This window comes from Chelon labrosus (assembly GCF_963514085.1).
Source record: "Chelon labrosus genome assembly, chromosome: 14".
Lineage (NCBI taxonomy): Eukaryota > Metazoa > Chordata > Actinopteri > Mugiliformes > Mugilidae > Chelon > Chelon labrosus.
The window spans coordinates 21,499,044-21,521,325 of NC_140347.1; the positions used below are offsets into that span (position 1 = coordinate 21,499,044).

At 41.4% G+C, this 22,282-nt stretch overlaps 1 protein-coding gene across 1 annotated transcript in view; it reads left to right on the forward strand.

The window, feature by feature from the left end:
• Window positions 1-22,282, forward strand: part of nrxn3b (neurexin 3b) — a gene marked incomplete at its 5' end in the record, with an annotated part of 269,437 nt that overhangs the window by 68,740 nt on the left and 178,415 nt on the right. Inside the window, 2 exons of the mRNA XM_084560987.1 lie at window positions 4,176-4,614; window positions 7,267-7,650. Of these exons, the coding sequence (XP_084417113.1) occupies window positions 4,176-4,614; window positions 7,267-7,650 (823 nt within the window). The remainder of the gene's footprint in view (window positions 1-4,175; window positions 4,615-7,266; window positions 7,651-22,282) is intronic.

Here is a 22,282-nt window from a genome sequence, read left to right on the forward strand (position 1 = left end):
GAAAGAGCGCAGCTTAATTGAGGTCTTTGTGGGTCAGCACAGCTTTTTTTGAAGCTACTGGAAAACCTTTACTTAAATGAAAAATGTCCTACGTCTGAACGTAATACGGACATGAAGTTCACAACGCCTTGCTTCAGACTGACAGACCTCACTGCAGTCAGCAGTCTTATAATTACTACACAGCTTATGAGATGATCACACTCTTAACTTTCTACAGGAAATTAAACACACACTGTGCTAAGGCTAATCTCCTTATCACACAATCATGACCTTATATAATTTCCATATTTTTCCGGAGGTCAAAATAAAATGTAAAACCAAAAATTTTTTTACAAAGGTGACTCGTGTCCAACTGCTTAAACACCTTCAGCTAAGTTAAAATCACATTTTCCCTATATGGTTAATACTGCAGCGGTATTTATCAGTACATATAATATTAACGCTCTTTGAAGTGTAGTCTAACAAGGATGTCAGTGTAACTTTATGCTGGGCAGACCGAAAACACAGCCAATGCTTGGATCAGGAACATTAATAGACCCCCTTCTGCTGCCGTTTTACGTTTAGTATTTGAGAGATGACAAAGCAGACTGATTGAAGTATCTGGAAAACATTTCTAGACACATTACGAATGTTTTCAATTTAGCATTTGAGAGATGACATAGAGGTTGATTGTGGTATCAGGTTAACGTTCGTAGACTCGCACTGCTACTGTTTTAGTAGATTGTCATTATAAATGTTTTCGATTTAGCATTTGGGAAGATATTGACACAGCAGTTGATGGAGGTAGTAAACTCTACTACTAGTATTTTAGATTTGGAAGGGTTGACCTTTCAGTTGTATTTAAGTTAAGGACAACATTTGCACACTCTCACTGTGAATAATTGATTTAGCATTTGAGAGATGACTCGGCGGACTGGATTGAAATATCAAGAAAACCTAAAGGCCTTATTTTAGAGATGACTCAGTAAAGAATCTGTTACGCATTTTTGATTGGGCATGTGGTGCGACAGTAGTGGGCTCAAAACAAGATGGTGGTTAATAAACACATGTCTTGTGTTTTTTAAAGAAATAAATCACCTTTTGGTAAGCACTGAATTTAACAATGTGTCTGTGCAGTGCGTGCACAGTACTAAGTGCGACATGTTTCGTGTAAGAGTACAAAAGTTAAGCCCACCTTCTCTACTTGGTATGTATATATTGTCAAATTTGAGTGTTTCTCTGACTTGTCACTCCAGGCAATGGGTATCATTTCATACCTAACTAAATTAAACTGAAGGAAGTGAGCGGTGAACTATTGCAGGTGTAACCCGTGGTGTAACCCTGAAGGCTCTGGAGGTAAAAGTCTGAAGGCTCTGGAGGTAAAAGTGGAAGCAGCTCATGAGCAGGTTCATGTTACATAGAACGCCTGACTGTGTTTGTGTGTGTGCGTTTGACAAACTATCTGTATGTGCATAGTATATCATGTGGCTCACACAGTTGAATATATTACCATATTATTTTTGTTGTATGTTTGATAAAAAGCTATAGCTTCTGTAAAGCTTCATGAGCACCGTGTGTGGGTGTGTGTGTGTGTGTGGGTGTGTGTGTGTGTGTGTGTGCCGCTTGTGTGTGTGTGCTCCTTCATTAACACCGGGGCTAAATCAGCAGCTGCGGCTGGGGCTGAAAAGACAGCAGCACTGATCTGAAGTAGATGAGGAGGGAGATTGTGTATATGTGCGTGTCCGTCCTCATACTCCGCACTTTCATCCTCCCGTAGTTCTCTTGCTCGTCTCCTTGTAGTCTTACGATCGATGCGCCATCTTGGAGCCGAGATGGAAGATCTCTGCTTTATGGAGTCGTTACAGTCCCCCTGTGCATGCATTATGAATGGGCTCCATAAGGCTGTTGATAGGCCAAAGGATAGCGTAACAAAGTACAGCCATAACAAAGGAAAAAATAAGGCACATATAGCAGTAGCTTGTTCCTCTTTCATAACATCATTTCAATTAACTTATTGATCAGCCTGCAGCGCGACTGAAAAAAAAATCATAATCCCAAAACAGATCATGGACGGTTGATTGGAACATTAGTATGTCTTAGAATAACACTGCCTTACCTGGGTACGTTTTTCATTTTCAAGACCAACCTACTGCAGCTCCGACGGAGACCTTATAATGTGGAGAAGCACACAGCTTAATTATTCTGTCCACACCCAGGGAGAATTCTGTCTCAAAGACAGAGACAGAGTGCCTTGAAACTTTGGCAAGTTTGAGCGATTTATATCTAAGAACGGCTCAGTGACCATCACAGCACCATTAAAAAAAAAGTTCTCCATTGCAAATGAGCAGCATTAAAGCGTCGTTCTTCTCTCCGTCTCTTTTCATGTAATATTCAGTTTGTTCTCTTGCCCAAGAGAAGTCCGGAAGTGTGCAGAAAGTGAAATGCAAGGTATTTGGCTTCAGAGGAAAACACATAAAAACATCAAAGAAATCGGTATCGGTGGATAAAACAGGGCCGCCGCAACATTGCAGTGGAATAACCTGCTCTAAACCGTCCCAGGTTCATCATAATTTCATAATTTAACCATCAGTACTCTGTTTAAGTTATTTTGCACAATTGCCAAAATCTTCCCGTAGTTCCAGCTAATTCAAAACTTTGTTTTTATAAATTGTATGAATCCTTTGAAATATACCTGTCTCATAAATTGGTTTGAGGGTGTCTGTTCAGGCTTAAAAAAAAACATTTTCCACTATTTTCTGATTATTTAGAGATACATCCGAGTCATAGGCAGTAGCATACAAAACCCTCATACCTTTATTTGTATGCCCACTGGTACTATTGCATGCATAAAGATTTAACTTCTTATCCTGTATTATGTAGAGCAGTGTATATATTAAAACCTTTACACCTGAATTCAGTTCAGACACCTTTCCTGTTGTTTTCTCTGTTAGTGTAGCTCATATGCTCTGTTGCAGGTGCCTCATTTACTTTAGTTAAAGTTAAATTACCCGAATTAGAAATATGTAGTTAATTTCCAGTAGATTAACAAAGCTTGGTAGTGCGTATGTGTAAGTATTATTTTGTGATCACGTTCTGGAGATTAAATGTGGTCATTAACCGCATTGACTGCTACATCACTATGTTTGTACTGTGCACACACACACGACTATACACAAAACTGGCCTCAGAGCATTTTATCTTTTAGATCTCTTCCTCTTTTACTCTGTTTGCCTCCTGACATGTCTTCTTTATTGCGCGGTTTCCTTCGCCTCATGCTGCCCTTATTCTCACCAGCTTGTACGTCTCTCCCCCTGTTTTTTCTCTCTCTCTCTCTCTCTCTCTCTCTCTACTCCTGTCGTCAGTCCTCCCCTGCGCTCGGGTCACCTGTGTTGATTTACTGTCAAATCTTCCAGGATTATCAGTAATCCCACAGCAGTAAAATCTGTTTGCTGACAGCTGTGCTCCCCCTAACAGTGTTGCTGCTTCCTGCGCACACACTGCCCTATATACCAGAAAAAGCCCGTCTTCCTCCGCAGAAAGGGGGGAAAAAAAGAGTGAAAAAAAAAACATTAATTTTCCGCATCAATGGATTCCAATTGACAACATTCTGCTCCCCTTTTCTCTGGTATTTTGTTGTATTTTCCTATAATGTGGAGCGGCTTTCTACTTTGATGGATTAGGGGGTTGGTGTGAATTTATTGTGGTAAATAGGTATGATATTGGGTATATTCTCACAGCGCCCACAGATCCTCCCATGGGGTTTCACCCTCGATTCATGAAGACTGGTCTTTTTGAACATCATGCGGAATGACTTGCTAATAATTTAGCCATCACATCTCACACTTCACCCGCCTGGTGGAACGAAAATGCAGTCACGCATTTGTGTACGATATTGCTGGTTAAATTGAAGTTGAAATAGAAAATGACTGTGAGAAACAAACCTCAGAAGATATTAGTTTTATCGATCCAGCTGTCCTCGAATCTGCAATATGTATTAATACTACTTTATGATCCTGCCATGTTACAGTTTGCAGTGCAGCACAATTCATTCATGTATGAATATAAAAAGTATTTTTAACACAACCAACAATTAATAGAAAAAAAAAAAGGTTGTTATACTTTATCCAAAGTGATGATCATCTCCACACTCGCAGGTATTCTGTATATGACAAGTCTCCCCTTCATGTCGTCCCCAGGTGGTGTACAAGAACAATGATATCCGCCTGGAGCTCTCCCGCCTTGCCCGCATTGTTGACCCCAAGATGAAACTCCAGGGCGATGTAGTCTTTAAGTGTGAAAATGTTCCCACTCTCGACCCCATCAACTTTGAGACCCCAGACTCCTACCTTGCTTTGCCGAAGTGGAACACCAAACGCGTTGGCTCCATTTCCTTTGACTTCAAGACCTCCGAACCGAACGGCCTGATACTCTTCACACACGGCAAACCCCAGGACCGGCGGGACGCCAAGGGCCAGAAAAACAACAAGGTGGACTTCTTTGCGGTGGAGCTGCTGGATGGAGGGCTATACCTGCTGCTGGACATGGGCTCCGGGACCATCAAGGTCAAGGCCACCCAGGCTAAGGTTAACGATGGGGCCTGGCACCATGTGGATATCCAGAGAGATGGTCGCTCAGGTAAGAGAGAAAAAGGAGGAGAAGTAGGTTCAAAGATGTTGAACGTCACTGCCACAGTTTGTAAAAGCTGTTACATTCAGACCAGAGCTGTGCTTTGGGAATGCGCTGGGGTCTCGTTAATGTCGCCGTTTTCCCTTTCTCCCCACAGACTCACAAGCACACAAAATGAAAAAAAATGTCTTCAATCAGGAAATTGGTTCAATTAAAGACATGTTGCCTTTGGCTACACAGCACAGAGAGCTGGCACATCAACTAACACGCTGTCAGAAACAGAGCAAGAAAAAAAAACGAAAGACAAAAGAATGCAAGTGTGCAACAAATGCGAAAATACAGTGGGAGGTATAACTAATTTCGGGTAACATATCAGAATTGTTTTAAGAATTCTGCCGAGATAAATAGTGGCCTGGTTTCTAAAATGTCAAAAAATAATGGCAAAGAAATTTCCATCCTTAATGCCTTTAATTGCAAAACAGTTTTTTTTACCCTGACATTAACTCATATGCAAAGTGAAACCCTAAAGCTGTAGGGTTATAGATTTGAAAGCCTGCAACCAGTAATTATTTATAAATCAGCGGGTTGTCATGACATTTTGTACAGACATTCATGGTCCCCACAGGGTGAATGCTAGACACTGATTCCCCGACTTTTCCTCTAGCATGTTGTCATTGTGATGTTAATATTTATCTCAAAGCACCTCTGTGATAAAACGTAACCCTGCAGAACTGCTAGCATGGCTGTATAAACAATGTTCAATATTCATTCATTCATTCATTCATTCATCTTCTGTAACCACTTGTCCTGTGAAGGGTCGAGGGGGTGGGGTCTGGAGCCTATCCCAGCTGTCATTGGGTACACCTTGGACAGGACGCCAGTCTATCGCAGGGCTAACACAGAGAGACAGACAACAAATCACACTCACATGCACAGCTAATTACCAGCTAAACCTTTAAATATCATACTACTACAATATATATACATATTCTACAATATCAATAACGTAGCTGAGTTTCATGTGTTCAATTTTTCTTTTAGGCTAGATTTGAAATGAAGAAAAAAACTACAGTACTACAATACAGTTCACAATGGATTACATCATCTGTAAGGCTTTGAATTATGAGCATGCTACTTTCTCCTGCATCACAACCACAGGACAATGTAAACTTCCTTGATTTATTAATATCAACAATGATTTATTGTCAGGATAAAGCTGTACCTCTCTCTAAATAACTACTGCGTCTGTTCCCCGTCGCCCCCTTCCATCCGCATGTCCTCTGACCTCAAAACATGGCCAAATACACAGAAACTATTAGACGAAGATTATATTAGAGAAAGCGGTTAGGAACTTCTGTTGCCTTGAGCTCCAAGCCCGGCACAATCTCTGCATTAGGGGAGATCCTCCAGAGAACTCGGCTGTGTTAGTCGGCGTTACAGCCTGTGTTATATATCAGGTTAGAGCAGCCAATTTAGCCGCGTGTCAGAGCTCGCTGCTTTGATTAATCACCTGCACAGCCCCCAGTGCGATAGCGGAGTAGAAAGTAGGATTTTCACGGGGAAAAAGAGGAATGAGACAGATATATGGATACCAGACTGAGGGATGGTTAAGAACAGGCATAATCACACTCGTGGCTTGAGTGAAATGTTAATAGGAGTTGCAAGTGAATACGATTTCTTGCCCACAATGAACGCTTGCTAGGATCTCTCTGTCCTCCTGCAAGGTGAATTAAACGTAGTGTGAGAACTTATTTAACATTGTTTTCAGACAAGCTCAATTCGGATTTGTGGGAAAAATGATCTTTTCATCTGCCACGTTTACTTGACAGATAGAGGCAATTTGAAAGCTAACTTATTGCTTTGTTTTTTCTTTCATCTAATATTTGAAGATCAGTGTGTAATTTTGCATACATTATTAGTGACTTTTAATAAAGGAATGATATATTTTTGGCTGATTTAACCCTGTGAGGAAACTGGAATGTAATTGTCTAGTTTAGACACAACCTGTAGAAATGCTGTTGTTCATGCTACTGAAGACAGCAACACGCAACAACCCTGTGCCAGTGGTGTGGTTATTTTGTTGGATGCCAGCTTACTTTTCCCTGACTGTTTTTCTGCCTCCATTATGTAGTCTTGCGACTCTGTTCCTTTGAAGAGAGTGTTACGAAGCCGGTGATCAGTGCAATTTGGTCTGCCAAACATAGGCTTGCACCTCCACCCACTCAGACCACATTTTAGCAAAGAGTGGTGAGCTGTGCTATTCCTGTCAGCCTCTTTCACGACTTTGCTGCCTGTGCACATCCACTTTGTTTGAACTTTCGGGTACAAAATTACAAAAAAATCCATCATTTTGACCTCTGGCCTCACTATGATGACTGGTAAGAGTGCTGTCAGTCTCTTTGAGAACTTCCTAGCACTGTAATAGAAGGAAATAAATGACACTTTGTTCAGTGAGGTTTCTGTTATTTTAGGAATTTAGCAGATGCGAGCGCTATTTGTCGGCAGCCAGCAAAATATGACACATCACTTAAACAGTTCAATATGACCCTTGATTTGAAAGAAAAAATATCAACAAAAAACAAGCAGTAATGTTTCAATCCACCAGCTGTTTTATTTTTATTTTAATAGTCGACATGACGTGATTGCTTTTTCTTCGCCTAGGCATCATCTCAGTAAACAGCCGCCGGACCCCTTTTACAGCCAGTGGAGAAAATGAGATCTTGGATCTGGAGGGGGACCTTTATCTGGGTGGTCTACCAGACAGCCGGGTGGGTTTGGTGCTTCCCACTGAGCTCTGGACCGCCATGCTCAATTACGGCTACGTGGGCTGTGTCCGGGACCTGTTCATCGATGGACGCAGTAAGGACATCCGGCAGATAGCTCAGTCACAGAACATGACGGGCATCAAGTCTTCATGTAGCAAGGTGACGGGGAAACAGTGTGACAGCAGCCCCTGCAAGAACAACGGGGTATGTAAGGAGGGATGGAACCGCTTCATCTGCGACTGTACCGGGACTGGCTTCTGGGATAGTACCTGTGAGAGAGGTGAGACTCGTTTCCAGTTGTTCTCTGTGTCCTTTGTGTGCTTTCTTTCTTGCAGATATGACTTGAAAGACCTTTGAAAATGCTAAGCAGCTTTATTTTTTGTGCTTAAAGCTATTTTATCTGTTAGGTCACATACTAATGTTGCTTTTAAATAACGTCTATGTTCAAAGATCCAAAATGACAGTGAAGACAATGAAGTGGTTTTATGGAGCTGAGATATCTTCTCTGCTCTCCAAACTATGTTCGCAAAGTGACAGTGATGCATCTGCTGTCTGCTAACAATAGCTTTTTTGGGGAAGTGGACTGAGCTCTGTTTTAGCAGACGTATACGTGTGTGACTTGATACACTTCCCTCACATTATTTATAGGAAGCTTCACTGAAAGGTTTAATAGGATTTCCCTTTTCTGCCAAGCAGCATTTGTAAACTTTTTTTTATTTTTTTTTTCTGCGGAAGGTTCTGGAGAGAAATTGAACTTTTCCCAGCTGGTGAAATGGGCTCTCCTTGTCGGAGTTTTAAGAGCTTGGCCGCATAAAGTTTTTATGAGGTGGAGATAGGGACGCTCCAAGCTAAGGGAGAGTATGTTATCAGACTATTGTTAAGGTTGTTCTTGACTTTTTTTCACTGTTTTACAGAGATTTGGGGGGGTTCAGCAGAGGGCTCTAAGTACCTAAGAACTTGAGGTCTGTAAAGCATTGTTCTTTTGAGAGGAATAATGAGCATCTCAAGAGGAGTGTAGGTTGTTACAACAGCAGTAAGTGTGACTATAGGTTGTAGGATGATAACGTGGGATTAACAAAGCCTAAGGTGAATAGGACATTTATATCTCACAGTGAACAAGGCTTGTTTGATCACATAATGGATGGAGGTGGGAAAACATATTTTTCCTGTGTTGTTGATACCTAAAATCTAGGGCTGTACTCAAAATAAGACAATATTGGTTGGATTATATTCTGCCTACACTTCAATCAATCGTTTGGTTGCTGGGAAAGAAATTTGCACATTTTCTCAAGATTAACTGAATCAACCACACTGAGGGAACACTACCTGGCAACCTTATTACCCTAAATGAATTATAAATAAACATCATCGATCAGGCATAACATTACGACCACCTTCCTAATATCGTGTAGGTCTCCCTTGTGTCTCCAAAACAGTTGTGACTCATCAGAGAATGGACATGGGCCTTCTGAGGGTGTCTGTCAACAGAATGTTGTTAGTGGGGGCCTTTGGATCCTATGGGTTGAGGGGAGGGGTCTCTGTAGATCACTTGATCAGTTTGGGATCTAGTGAATTTGGAGGCCAGGTCAACACCTTGTGCTGTTCTTCATGTTTTTTTTTGTTGTTGTTCCTAAACCGTTTTTTTGTGTGTGTGTCTGTGTCAGGCTGCATCTTGCTGGGGATGGCTGCTGCCATCAAGGAGTGTCATTGCTATGGGGCGGGGGTGTCTGGTCTGGTCTAGGTGGGTGGGTGTCTAAGTAACATCCACATGAATGGCAGGTCCAAAAGTTTCCCAGCAGAACATTGTATTGGTCAATGTTATTCACTTCTAACGTCAGTGGTTTTAATGTTGTGGCTAATCGGTGTCAGCCAATATGTGCAGCGTATTATGTCGTTTTATTTTGTTATTTTATACAGAATTTAAAACAACAGACTGGGATAGTACAATGTTATATTTCTGACACTGTTTCTTGTAACAGTGTCCTTTTTAGACGATACGCCATGTTGGTGATATGCTGTGATATGCATATTGCTCTTTAAACTCAAACTTTTTGGTCTTCTGTTTTAACACAATGCAGCCACTCTAGTGACTTCTTTGACACAATGACTATTATTGGGGCAGCTGACACTAAGAAAGAGTCATCTAAGTTAAAAGCTGCAAAGACAGAATTGTGAAAACATTTTCTCAGTGGCCTGACGTGATCTCACCAATATGGACCAACAGATCATGAACCAGTCAAACTAGAAACTACGGCCCAATTATAAAAGTCTGGGAAGGAATCATAAATTCGCTTAGAAGCCGACAAAATTCATAGGTAGTCTCAAAATGCACAATCGTAAATAGTTTGTACAAAAGTTAATTTTACATTGCAACCATGTATAGAGCATTGTTGTGAAAGAGCTAAATTTCCAGTGGGAGCCGAGTATGGGAGCTGGTTCTGTCTGATCAAGTTAACCTCGCCTTAGCCTGACTGTTGTAGCTATTTTACTGTGCTCTCCCATGATGTTGCTTCTGCACCAAAAGGGGAGAAAAGGCAAGCGCGAAGGCAGCAGCATACTGGCAAAAGAACACTCAAACAGGGCCAGTGTGTCTCATTGACCTTCCACCTACAGGAAGGAATCATTAAGTTGCATGTCCCTAACGCTCCATACCCTTACATCATTCCTCTCCTGTCCTGTACAGCTTCTTCCCACACGTCTGCCTCTGAATGGCCATAACTCTGCATTCAGTGAGCGCTGTTGCTGCTGGGTGATAACCCATGGGACGGCAGGCCTGCCCTCGAGTTCTGGAGCTGTAGAACAAAGCTTCAGTCTGTTCAGCAGCTGATTTTTACTTTGCACAGTGAGGCTGGTCATAAAATGTGCTGTTGTTGCTAATGCTGTTACGACTGAATACATGCCATGGGACTAGATTTTCTTGGTTCAAAAACCACAACAATACAAGTCCCCTACTGCTCAGTTTAAGAGTGTGCTGTTGCATATTAAGGTAGTGTTGAAAATGATTCTTGAAATATATCAGGCATCAAGGGTCCAATCCCAAAATAATTTTATTTTCTTACAAACTATATTGCAATAAGTGATGATGTTTGTTGTATTACATTATGGTAAGTGGAGGACCTTGCTCTTTTGGAGATTGGCCCATACTAGGACATAAAAGTCGGCGTATTTTGCCCCTGCTGCTTCAATATGGTCTGAACAACTCTTGGTGTTTTGTTCCCCGGTTGCAGTGAACCTGGCGCTGCATTTGTCACAAGCTATTCCATATGACATTGCCGTTCAATACGTACTTCCATCATCTGTCTGTTGGCATTGTCTTTGCTCTGAATCAATTCAAATACGTAAGAGTCCCTCCCATGTGACCAAGTGTAACAGTAAATCACTTGAATACCCATCATTCAGCAGCTATTGGAGAAAACCAACGATTTGCTGGCTTACTCTTGGGGAATGACACCTTTTCCTCCTGGAGCATTGAATAATTGAAGCCACTAGTTCATTCCTTCCTTTTAATATTAAACAATTAATTGAAATGTTGTTCATCAGTAATGAAAATAATTAGTTATAGCACATACATGATCTATAAGTTGACGTTACAGTCCTAGAAGGGACTTTTTCTTCAGATTTTGGTACAATTTAAGATTAAAAAGTGATTATCTCATATCAGTTAGGCGTGCCATTGACTCGCTTTCCTTTTTTACACACAATCCAAGGTCATGGCCTTTGTGGAAACCATGTGAACAGAGAAACCAGATGTTCTTTACCCCAAGCAACTTCCCCCAGCTCTTCCCAGGGGATTAGCAATCTGCCCTGTATGTTCTGGTCTGTTTTGTGGTCTGGCCACAGCAGCTTGGATTGAGCTCTTCCTAGTGCAGACTCACTGCAGCTTTGAAGCGTTCTCAGTTTGCAGCCCACTTTCTCACATAGAATAAGGCCAACCACCCTGTGAAAGAATCTCATCTCAGGCTGCTTGTGCCAACAGTCTAATTTCTTCCGTCAGTACCCAAAGCCTGTGACCACAGGTAAAGGTTAAGAAAGGAAACTGAGCAGTAAATGGAGAGTTTGGATTGGTAGCCACCAGAGTGAAGCCGGGGTCGGTACTATTCCATAAAGGCGAGTGGTTTTTATTTCTGATCAAATATCCTACCATCCTCACCAGCACTTGTGAATTAGAACTCATCTGAGTAAAGCTCCTCTTCAGGTTTCTTGGCTTCATCCGGACTGTTGGACCCTTAGCTGCCATCTGCACAGATGAGGTCACAGTCTGATTATCATCACACCATCATCTGCACACAGCACAACGTCTGGATGTTCGGAAACTAAATTAGCAAATTAGTCTTATCTCATTAGCATCCACATTCTGTCATGATTACTCACATTACAGTTCACAGTAGGATGTATCTGAAGCTAATTCTTGTCTGCTTAGGAAACAGTAGGCCTTGAGATGAAGAGATCCCTTTGATTTAAATGCTAGGCTTGAAATGGCATGTGGTGTTTTCTCTTTTTGAAAATGAATGTGCAACACTTTGGAACGAATGGGATTGTATTAGTCATGCTGGTAGAAGAGTACATTCTCCTTCTTCTCCATGCTTTTAAGCAGACCCTGGAGCTCCCTGGTGACAATATCAAACAACCACTGAGATGTATTCACACATGGTGCTTGCTATTGATCTCGAGTACGCTATACGGTACAACTGAGAGTTGTGCTTGTATGACGAGACGAGGGGTGAAATGATAGAGATCAGTGCTCTCCCAGGGAGCGCAACAAAGGTTATGAATTTACATTACAATGTTTGGCCTTTACTGGCGACTTTATGTTGGAATGTAAATAAGCTCCTGTTGTCAGTCTTTGTTCACAACTGTTTGTTGAGATCAACCCTACATGTCTTGTGATATCATTGCTTTCAAATTGATTTCCTTTGAGAAGTATTTACCATATTACATCAGCATTTCCACCTATGAAAACATGGAGTCAAAGACTTCTCTTATCAGCAAATATGAACTTATATACAAAACATACTCTTACATGAGAAGCTGGATGCAATAGTTTCAGTTAATGAGTGCTTCTGTAAGCTGACTGGCGTCACAGCCTGTGCCAGCCGGTGTCACAGGCTTAGCTCTTTATCTTTTCCCATGACTCTCTTCACTCAAGATGACCAGTGGGAGCCCAGCCAATGACCTCCGGTCCAGAGCCAGTCATTTTATTTGAGTAAATATAAAAACGTGGACAGACTTTATTAATCATTGCCCATCTGGTCTCAGTTTTATTGTGTTGTTGTTTTTTTCCTTTCAGCTTTTTTAGCATTTGCCTAGCAGATAGACCTGTACTGAGCCCCACATTCTTGACATGACTCCTTGATGTGATGGTGACATTTGTAAACTATAGGCTTTTAGAACAAAACCTTGGTCTGAACTAATAGTCTCAGCATCATGTTTAGCCACACTTCTGTGTTCAGCAGGAGACCAGGAGAAAGTTTGAACGCGTGTTGAATGTGATTAATTAGGAATTCCTCGAGAGAATCTCTCAAATGTTGACTTAGTCCCACAAAACAAGTTGTTTGGCCATAACTCTGTCATTAATTGTGACAGAATGTTACTGTCTAATAGAACAAAGTGATGAAGTAATTGCATTTTTTTGCCAAAAGGTCAACTTTGCTGTTCTATTGAAAATAACTTTAGCACAGTGTACCTCTGATTTGGAGAAAAAAAAACCATAGGCACACTGCAAGCCTCAAAGTTTGATTTTGCAATAAAAGTTGTATATATCTATTTTGAAAATTAAATACCTGCTAGTGCAAGGTTTGTACAGGATTGTGCATTTCTGAGATATCTAGACTAACATTTAAACTGTAAGAATGTTTTAATTTATTTAGCAGTTTCTCTGCAATCATGAGCATGGCACAATACATTTTTTTTTCCCCAGAGCTATTATAAATTCAGATTATATATATTCTTACTTACAATTGAACTCATGTCACCTTGTTTTATAATCAGTGGTATTTATTATTATATTTATCAGCCTACATCCTATTAATGACTCATTTATTTTAGCTCATACTTATTCAGTAGTTTCATTTTTCAACAGTGCCATCGGTGAAATAGGGAAATGTCTTCCTCAGTCAGGCTACCTCTGTAGATTTTTATTTTTTTCAAAAAGAAAACATGGGTCCCATGGAAGTAGTTTCAGCACATTTTTCAATGATGATATTTTTGGAGCATAAATAATGGAATCATCAGAAATGAAAGTCTCAAGATGATTTCTTCATATTTCGATTGAACGAGAACATTGCTCTGTGTAATTCCTTCTCTTCCACTGGGACCTAGGAAGCTGGCAATTTTCAAGCTCTGTTTACCAGAACAAAAATGCAACCTGACAGATATTTTAGACTGTTTGAGGAGATCAAAGATTGTACCCGCGACAACTAACAGACAACAGCGCTGCTGTCTGCTCTCTGTTTTCTGCCTGCTATCTGTGCCAGGTTTCGTATACAGGTGATTTCTGTCTCTTACCGTTTTTGTTCCTGTTTTTCTTTCATTTTTTTTTGTTCTCTTCTTGTATTCTCTGTCTTGAAGTTCTTCCTTCTTTTTTCTGTTCTACATCTCCCTTCTCCTTTCTCTCTCTCTCTCCCTTTCGCCCACACAAACACACCATTTGGCATGTCTTCTTTAACCCCACCCATGAGACATGACAGCACCTGTGATCAGAGGTCTGCTGTGGTATCGCACAAACAGATGTCGTGTCAGCATGGGAGCCAGCCGCTGTGTCTCTGTGTGTTTGTGTTTGTGTATTGGAAATGTGTTGTATGACAAGAAACGGATATCATACCTACCATATGTTTATGTGTCTTTGCGCTATACATGTTTCCATCCATTCACGCGGTTAAGTATGCCTTTTTATGAGCGCCAACGCTTGAGTATGTGTATGTGTGCCGATGCCTCGTTCAGGTGTGTAACGCCGGGGGTCCTGGCCTTGTTAGACCCCTCTCGTCAGGGTTGTGACCGGGAGCATATCCCTGCCAAAAACCTGTACACCTGTGATCTGATTTCAAATACCGTATCTTGGCTCGGTGCAGCCCCAACACATGACATGGCAAAATAAAAATACAACACTGTGTACATACTGTATCATAAGATGGTTTGAAGGGAAATCCCTGCCCTTATACACTGTTGCTTTAAGAATGATGGGATCAGTTTCTTTACTTGTTAGCCTCTGCTTATTGTCTCCTGCTGCGCCGGCTTTAATCATGTGCTAAACTGCGAAAAGGTTATTTTCGTAACTTAGCTTCATCCGCGTGGGATGTGTCTAATTGGGTTGAATCATACATGCCGGTTTGGCGTAGCGCTTTAAAAAGTGATGCTGAAAAATGATTTCCTTCTCGAATAGCCTGCAGTCAGATCCAGAGAAAGAAAAAAGGAAATCATTACCCTCCTGTAATGATAATGTTTCAAGGTGAGCTTTGTCGCCTCTCTCTCGTCTTTGTCAGACAGCTCAAGGCTTTATTCCTTTTTGATTGTTACAATCCATTACATGAAAAGGTTACCCAAATGTTATTCCCCATAAGGAAGTACAACAGATTATTCAGGTCGTATTTGAGTCTGACTTGTAAGAGGTGACATTAATTCTTGACTACAGGGAGGTATATTTGATGTCATCCAGCGAGTCTGCCAAGTGAAGGAGAATGTAGGCCTACCTTTCTGCAAGCTAGTCAGTCAGTCATTCAGACAGTCAGTAAGTGAAGCTTTGTGTGGGTTTGTTGGTGTGGGTGTGGGAGGGGAGGGGAGCTTTTTATGGAGCAGGGGTGTTGCTGACAGTCGTGTGTTGCAGAGTGCTGTTTAGCTGATAAAGTAGCCCAGTTAATCAGGTAAATAGGCCTGTAATGAAGTGTGTTTGTCTGACGGTGTGCCAGCCCAGCGCCAAGCGATCCCACTGAGACTCTCCTCTTTCTGTCTCTCTGCTGCATCTACACACGCCGCACACACAAATACACAATCAAAGTCAGTCTGGAACTCATACACACACACGCACGCACCAATCCACTGGAGACAGATTGGATTTTGTCTAATGCATATTGCATTTTCCCTGACAAGATGCCACCGCCCACATACAGTAAGTGCCTGTGTTTTCCCTACTGTCAGTGGGGTAGTGATGGCTCCAGGCCTGAGCTGATGGCGGGAAGTATGTCCGCCGCAGATCTGAGATGACATCACGCATTATTGCTTCCTCTGTTTTAATGTTTTCACTCCTGTTCAGTGTGACTTTCTCATTGAACTGAATGCATCAATGTTTGCATGATTTTTGGGCAAAAATAGACATACAGCTCCTTATATATGCATTTAGGAAGATCTTTTTGTTGTATGTCATTACATCTCTGGATAAACTTATACACATCTTAATCACATCAATCGCGTTGGTTCTCACAAAGACAGGAAGACCAGAACACACACAAACTGTGCAATTACTTTCTCACTTTGCACAATGTTCAATCAGAGTGGCAGTGAAATAATAGGTTGCCACATGGCTTTTTACAGTTTAATCACAGGTAGTAATTGCAGAACGGAGATCGGGTGACATTGATGTTAGCCTGTACGAAATGTAGCAACCTGTCCCTGACATTATATTCTGTTACTTTTAAATCATGCTACAAAAATGCTTTATTTTGCAGATGATTATATTTTCTGGCAGATATGTTGTCAACTGCAAAAAAAAAACTAATACAACCATTAATCTCTCATTCACATTCATTTCATATTGTGAAGTTTGACTGCCATATTGCCCACTGTGTCCTTCACAATCGTAAGTCTGTTCTTAAGATGTTTGGAAAGAATGGAGACATTACTGAAATAAAGGCACAAACTTGGTTCACAAAATGTTGGGATCTTCCCCTGCGCCATCTCTGCATGCAATTTGATAAGCTGTTAATAACATTTCAGAACTCTTCTCCAAAGCCATTTGTATTCAGAAGAGCTTGGTTCCTCAGATATGCTAAATGCCAGTTCCAACAGTGCGAGAGCGGCATAATTTAAATGCTTGTCTAAACGCTTTTTTCCGCCCACAGAGGGAGGAAAAAAAAAAACCCTGATCTTTCTGAAAGTCTCCTTTAATCCTCAAGTCCTATAATAGCCCATGCATAATTGTGAGGCTGCCTTTGTGTGAATAATTTCTTATGGTCAGGTACCAATTAGCGAAATGTAGAATTTTGATTCCATGTGTCAAATCAGATGTGTCTACTGCATATTGTACATGGACCTTATTCAGTACTGTCAAATGCAAACCCTCTATTTTCCCTTAGACTACATAAGATGTACCAGTCCAGATAGAAATCTTCTTAGTGTATCTCTCATCAAGCTGGAGTGAGTTAGTATTTTAACTTCACACCAATTAATTTCTAACTGAAATTGTCTTATAATTTGGAGTAAATATAAATTATAAGTTGCCACTTCATCACAAAATATTTAATTCAAATGAATACTTGGAGATTGTTCGTTGTTGGACACATAATCCAATACCATATAGGTAAGTTTTGCTTGTCAGATTTCCAACATGCTTGGAGCAAGCAGGAAGTGGAAGGAAGTAGATGTTCCCATAACAAATAAACTAAACATAAATGACCAGTGTGTAGGATTTAGGGGGTTCCATTAGCAGAAATATATTCTGATATTCTTTAACCTTTAACTGTGAATGATTTTATTTTTGTTGAGCTTAAAATGGAACCTTCATATTTACATAGGAAGCAGATCTTTTTCCACGATCCACGATTTAGTGCCGACATGTTTCGACAGTGGCAAATAGAGGCTCCAAGGGGTGAAAGAGGTGTTGATGTAAAATGAAGATAAAGAATGGGTGGTGAAGGAGGGGTATTCAGTTGGTTGCAGTCCGCAACCTTACCACTAGATGTCACAAAATCCTACACACGGGTCCTTTAAAATTTCAAATATGTGAATTATCCCTTTACTGTTTCATAAACGTGTATACATACTCATACTCAGCATAATAGTTTATTAACAACATTGTGTCAATTTCTCAATGTGGCATTTATTTTTACAAGAAATCGTGTGGTTTACCCTCTAAAACTATTTTTTTTTTGTTTATACTTTTTATGTCTCATATCTCAATTTTCTTCCTTTAACCCAACTCTTTTAGTTGGTTTTGACAAAAATGAATCGTGGCCTGATAAAGCTTTAGACCCAGTAAGGCCTTTATGAGTGTAGAAAGAAAGAATTAGAGATTGTTTTTGTCTCCATCCCCAGTGTCACATTTCTGAACTCCCATATTAGTTGCTGCGTGCAATACAAAGCTGCCGTCAAACGTTTGAATAAAAGAACATCGCTTCAAGGTTGATAACTGTGCTGCTGTCTGAGTACGCACTGAAGAGTGACTCACCTTTCAGCATTTATTTTTTTTTTTCCCCGCCTTAACTGATGGCATTTGGAGAAAGCTATTATCGTACAGTGAGATAGAATGAGATCTACAACTGGAGCTTTCCATATACTTTTTCTGCATTATAAAGTAGATATCCATCTCGAGAAGGAAGGTGGAGGGAGCTTTCAGAAGCTGAGGAATCATGATTAAGCATTCTGCGCTACCCTCAGCTTTGTCATGAAGTGAAAATGGTTTCATCTTCCTCTGCCCTCATGGCCAGATAGTGGGAATTTTAGAAGGGGAAAGCAACTGCATTCTGTGTTTGAGTTTAAGTCATTTGTTCCCCTTTATGAAATAACACATAAAAATAAAGAAATGAGCCTTCCCTTTCCCCACCACAGTTCTTCAACTCCCTTTCACCTTCTCTCTTGCTTTTCCCAGCCACACTTCTCACTGTAAACTGGTGATAAGCACCTTTGCTGGGACATTTATCTCAGCAGTCAGAGAAAATGACACTTCAAGGTCTGCCCCGACTAACAGGCCAGCCACTACGTATATACCAGGACAAAAGGGGGAAGGGTGTTAAAATGGAAGATTGCAAAAATGGAGAAAGACGAATGAGGTTGAAAATTCAATGACAAACTTGCAAAGGAGACATTTAAGAGTGAGCAGCTAGGCTAAATTATAATGGCGGAGCAACCAGCCCTGTAAAACAAGACGTTGGATGCCATACATGTAGGTTTACATCTCTGCAGTTGACAGGTGTACAATATGTGGCTACTGTTGTTTCATATAGGGCTTGACGTGCATGCTAAATGCAGTGATAATAGTTTTTTTTTTTCTTTTGTACATGAATAGATGTAATACACTTGGCTGGACTTTATTCCCTTCATTTTCTTGCTTTGAAATTTATAGTTGGAGGTTTTGATTCACATAAAGGCCCACAGTAAAGGCTCACTGGCCCTCGATGTGGTAAGTGATTCGCATCATTTAGCACATGATGCCTCTGCGGTGCGCTGCAGGTGGTAGATTTGAAGCATCAGCAGCAGCTGCACCTGCAGCTCACCGTTACATCTAACATTACTTTATCATACTCACTTTAAAGTGATAATAATACTGCATGCTCAGGACAGTGACTGAGACAATGATGCTTCAGATTTCATCCATTCACCAAGAACAAGACACATCATGTCTTGTTCTCTCAACACAGGAAGTATTTGTTTCTCCTCGAGTGTGTAAGTGACAAGCACACAGTGTGATTGACATCCATATACGGGCAGGGGAAAATAAATACATCCGAATGTGCTGCCATATCAAGATGAAGCATGGATGTAGTGTATATTTCCTCGTGGGCAAAAAATAATATACCTTCAAGTATTGAAAGGTGTCAGCGGCTCCTGTGACACCAGAAATTGTTTGACTAAGTTTAGAATAGATGTGTCAAGGCACTCTGACACACCGCTTGAAAGTTATAGTGCTTACGGAGCCTTTGAAAACCATAGGTGTGTCAACACACACCTGATCCTTCCTGTGGATTCTGTCTCGCACCTGTTACAAGAATCACTCATTTTCAAAGGCTTTTCTTCAACAACCAACGTCAAAATGTAGGACTGTATGTACCATAGGTTGAAAGAAGTCCCTCCTGTGTCTGTAAGTGTGAATGTGTTGTCTTGTTAAGGCTTTTTTTCCCCTTACACGACTGCAGTGTGCTTCTTTTCATTTAGTCTTTTCTCCAGCATATGGTATGTAGCAGTACATATACATATCTGAGCCTAACTGTGGAGATTTTATGTGCCCGCGTTTGGGCTGTTTGCCAGCCTAGGGAAGCATGCTAAATTAATCCTTTTTCATCTGAAGCTGAAACGTGAAGCTGAAGCGTGCTCTTATTGTGCTGGGTGTAAAATATGCCTGGGTTGGCTCTTTTTTCCTAATACAGTATTTCCCTATTCCCAACAACGACCCCTCTATTCACTTCTCATCTCAGCTTTGTTCCAACTGTCTTTTAACCCTTCTCTTCTTCCCAATGTTGAATAATTGTTGAACTGAGCAGAATAATGGGTTTGGTATCTTCTGCGTTATCTAGGGTGCCGCGTGAGTTCTGCGGTTCAGCTGTGGGCACAATGCAGCGCAGTTTTTTTTTCCCCCCGCCGTAAAATGGATTCTTCCTCTTATTCTTTCCCTTTCTATTTGCTGAAATTGTGGTTTTGCAGAGTAGGTCCTCAGTGATTGGAGGTCATGTACAGTGAATTTTAATTCTTGTGGATGCCAGCTGTGGTAATTTCCCTGAACACATACACAAGATACAGAGTGAAGTGTCCCCGCCCCTCTTCTCCTGCAGAGGAGCTTTGAGTTGCCTGCCACTAAAGACGGTGTTTCCTGCCTGCGGCGCCAGAAGACAGGCTCGTGGCGAGCTGACAGTCGGCCTCCTGTGCTGGAACACTGTGCCAGTAGTTCCTGATGCAACTGGGCTGCACAGACCCATGCAGAGCATGAAAACGAAAAAGGAAATGGCTGAGGTTGTCGTGGATAGATGGAGAGGCACAGTACAAACTGTTGACTGAATTGTTGAAAATGCCAGGGAGGCAGCAGCAGAGAGACACAGATTTATTTGACAATGTTTACCCGGGAGAAGAACAGATCCTCCTGCACTTTAAAAACGATCTGTTCGTTTCGTTTTTTTCGCTGCTTGGAACGTTGTGCTGTTGCTCCCTAATCCCCATTTGTAATTAAATGTGCTTAGGAGCTGTGCTGGGTTATGTAAACCCAGACTCTCATTGTGACACAGTATGCAGAATAGGAAGGATGGGAGTGTGCCGCATCCGCCGTCCCCTGCTTTCTCTTTCTCGCGTCTCGTTTCATTTGCCGTCTTCTTCTTTTCTTTTTTTTTTTATTTCTCTATAGCTAACACTCGCACGCAAACTCTCCCCGTCTTCCTCTTGTGTGGTTTTCCCACTCGCTCTCACACGCAGAGATAGAGAGAGCAAGAGGGGGAGAGAACACACAGAGGAAATCAAGCCTTCAGTGTTCGGCCATCTGAGAAATTGACAAGTCTCTGAACCTCTCCCGGCAACGGGGAGGATGATTCCCAGAGGGACCAACTGATTTTTTAGGATAAGAAAGTAAAAAGATAAGAGTATACACTGTACTCCTTAGCTGGAGTTCTTCGCCCTCTTTGTAGTAGTATCTGAGATTGTAGGATTTATAACATTCTGACAGTGAGTTTAAATGTTAAATGTACTATCAATTATCTATATGGTCACTAGCTTTTATCATATATTCACCTTAATGGAGTATTTTTTTTAGCCGTCTGTGTTCCCCGCTGTGGTCACCTTCAGACGTCTCCTTGCCTGCTTTTTTTTCTTTCTCCTCTCCTTGCTTATGTTTCCACCCTTCTCTTCTCCTAAAAAGTCAAATGAGAAGCCGGAGTCAGCAGCTCTCTTTGACTTTACTGCCCCCCAATGGCGCTGCGCTTCACTGCTTGTGTGTGCGCGTACCTGTGAGTGTCCACACTGCTTATTTTCCCCTGTTGGGGGGTTTTCTTTCAAACGGCGAGGACCGAGCACAGTGCTTGAACTGCCGAGGTTAGTTTGTTACAGCTAAATATACACGGGTGCCCACCCGCTCTGTCAGGATGAGCATCAGGCACCCTCAGGATGCCTCTTCCCCTCCGCAGTCCTATAAAGGTAGCTGCTGTACATTTAATTAGCAAACCCAGTGGCTTAAACGCTAATAAGTAAGTACAGCTTAGTGTACCCCTTGTGAGAGTTTCACAGTGCAAGGGTTTCCATTTGTGGAACATGCTTCTAGAGCTGCTGGAAATGATTCCCATCAAACTTCTCTCGATGCAACAGTGTAAACCAAGCTTCAAAAGATAAAAAATTTAAATGCTGTTCGCCATGCTACTTGCACTATCCAGTTTGTACATATTTGAAAATTTTAACAATTTAGGCTACAGCTAACAGGTATTTTGATGATCCTACGTTTAGACATGTATCTTTGTCCACCATCTCCACAAACAATAGCTCTGAATTCACAGTCAAGCTGGGAACACCATAAATCAAACTTACTTTATCAACAAATTCTCCCTGCAGAGAATTGCAGCAGATTACAGAAAGAACACGAAGTCTATCGTAGGATGTTTCATAAAAGTTGGGAGGACCGACCTACCTTGGTCTTTTTTTCTCTGATAACTGAAGTGTTTTTCTAATGCCTCATTTTATCTGTCTGCCCTCCAATCGGCTGTCCCCCAAATGACCGCTTTTGCCCAAACTAAATATCTGGTCAGAGCGACCTTCTCTTTGGCTTAAGTGCTGCTTTGTTGTCACAGCAAATGGTTCAAAGATTCAACACGGTAGAGGTGACACCCTCTTCTTTTACCTTCTGCCTTCTAGACAGTCTGTGTACACCCCTGGTAAAGGTTAATGTAAGGTGTCAGGAGTTTGCACATAGTCGTCCGTGTGTGTAGAGTTAGGGTTAGTGTGTATCGTTAGTGCTTCGCTGCCGACTAAGCAGGAGTTTTACTGCCATAAGTCACTGCACATTGCCATTAATCATTACG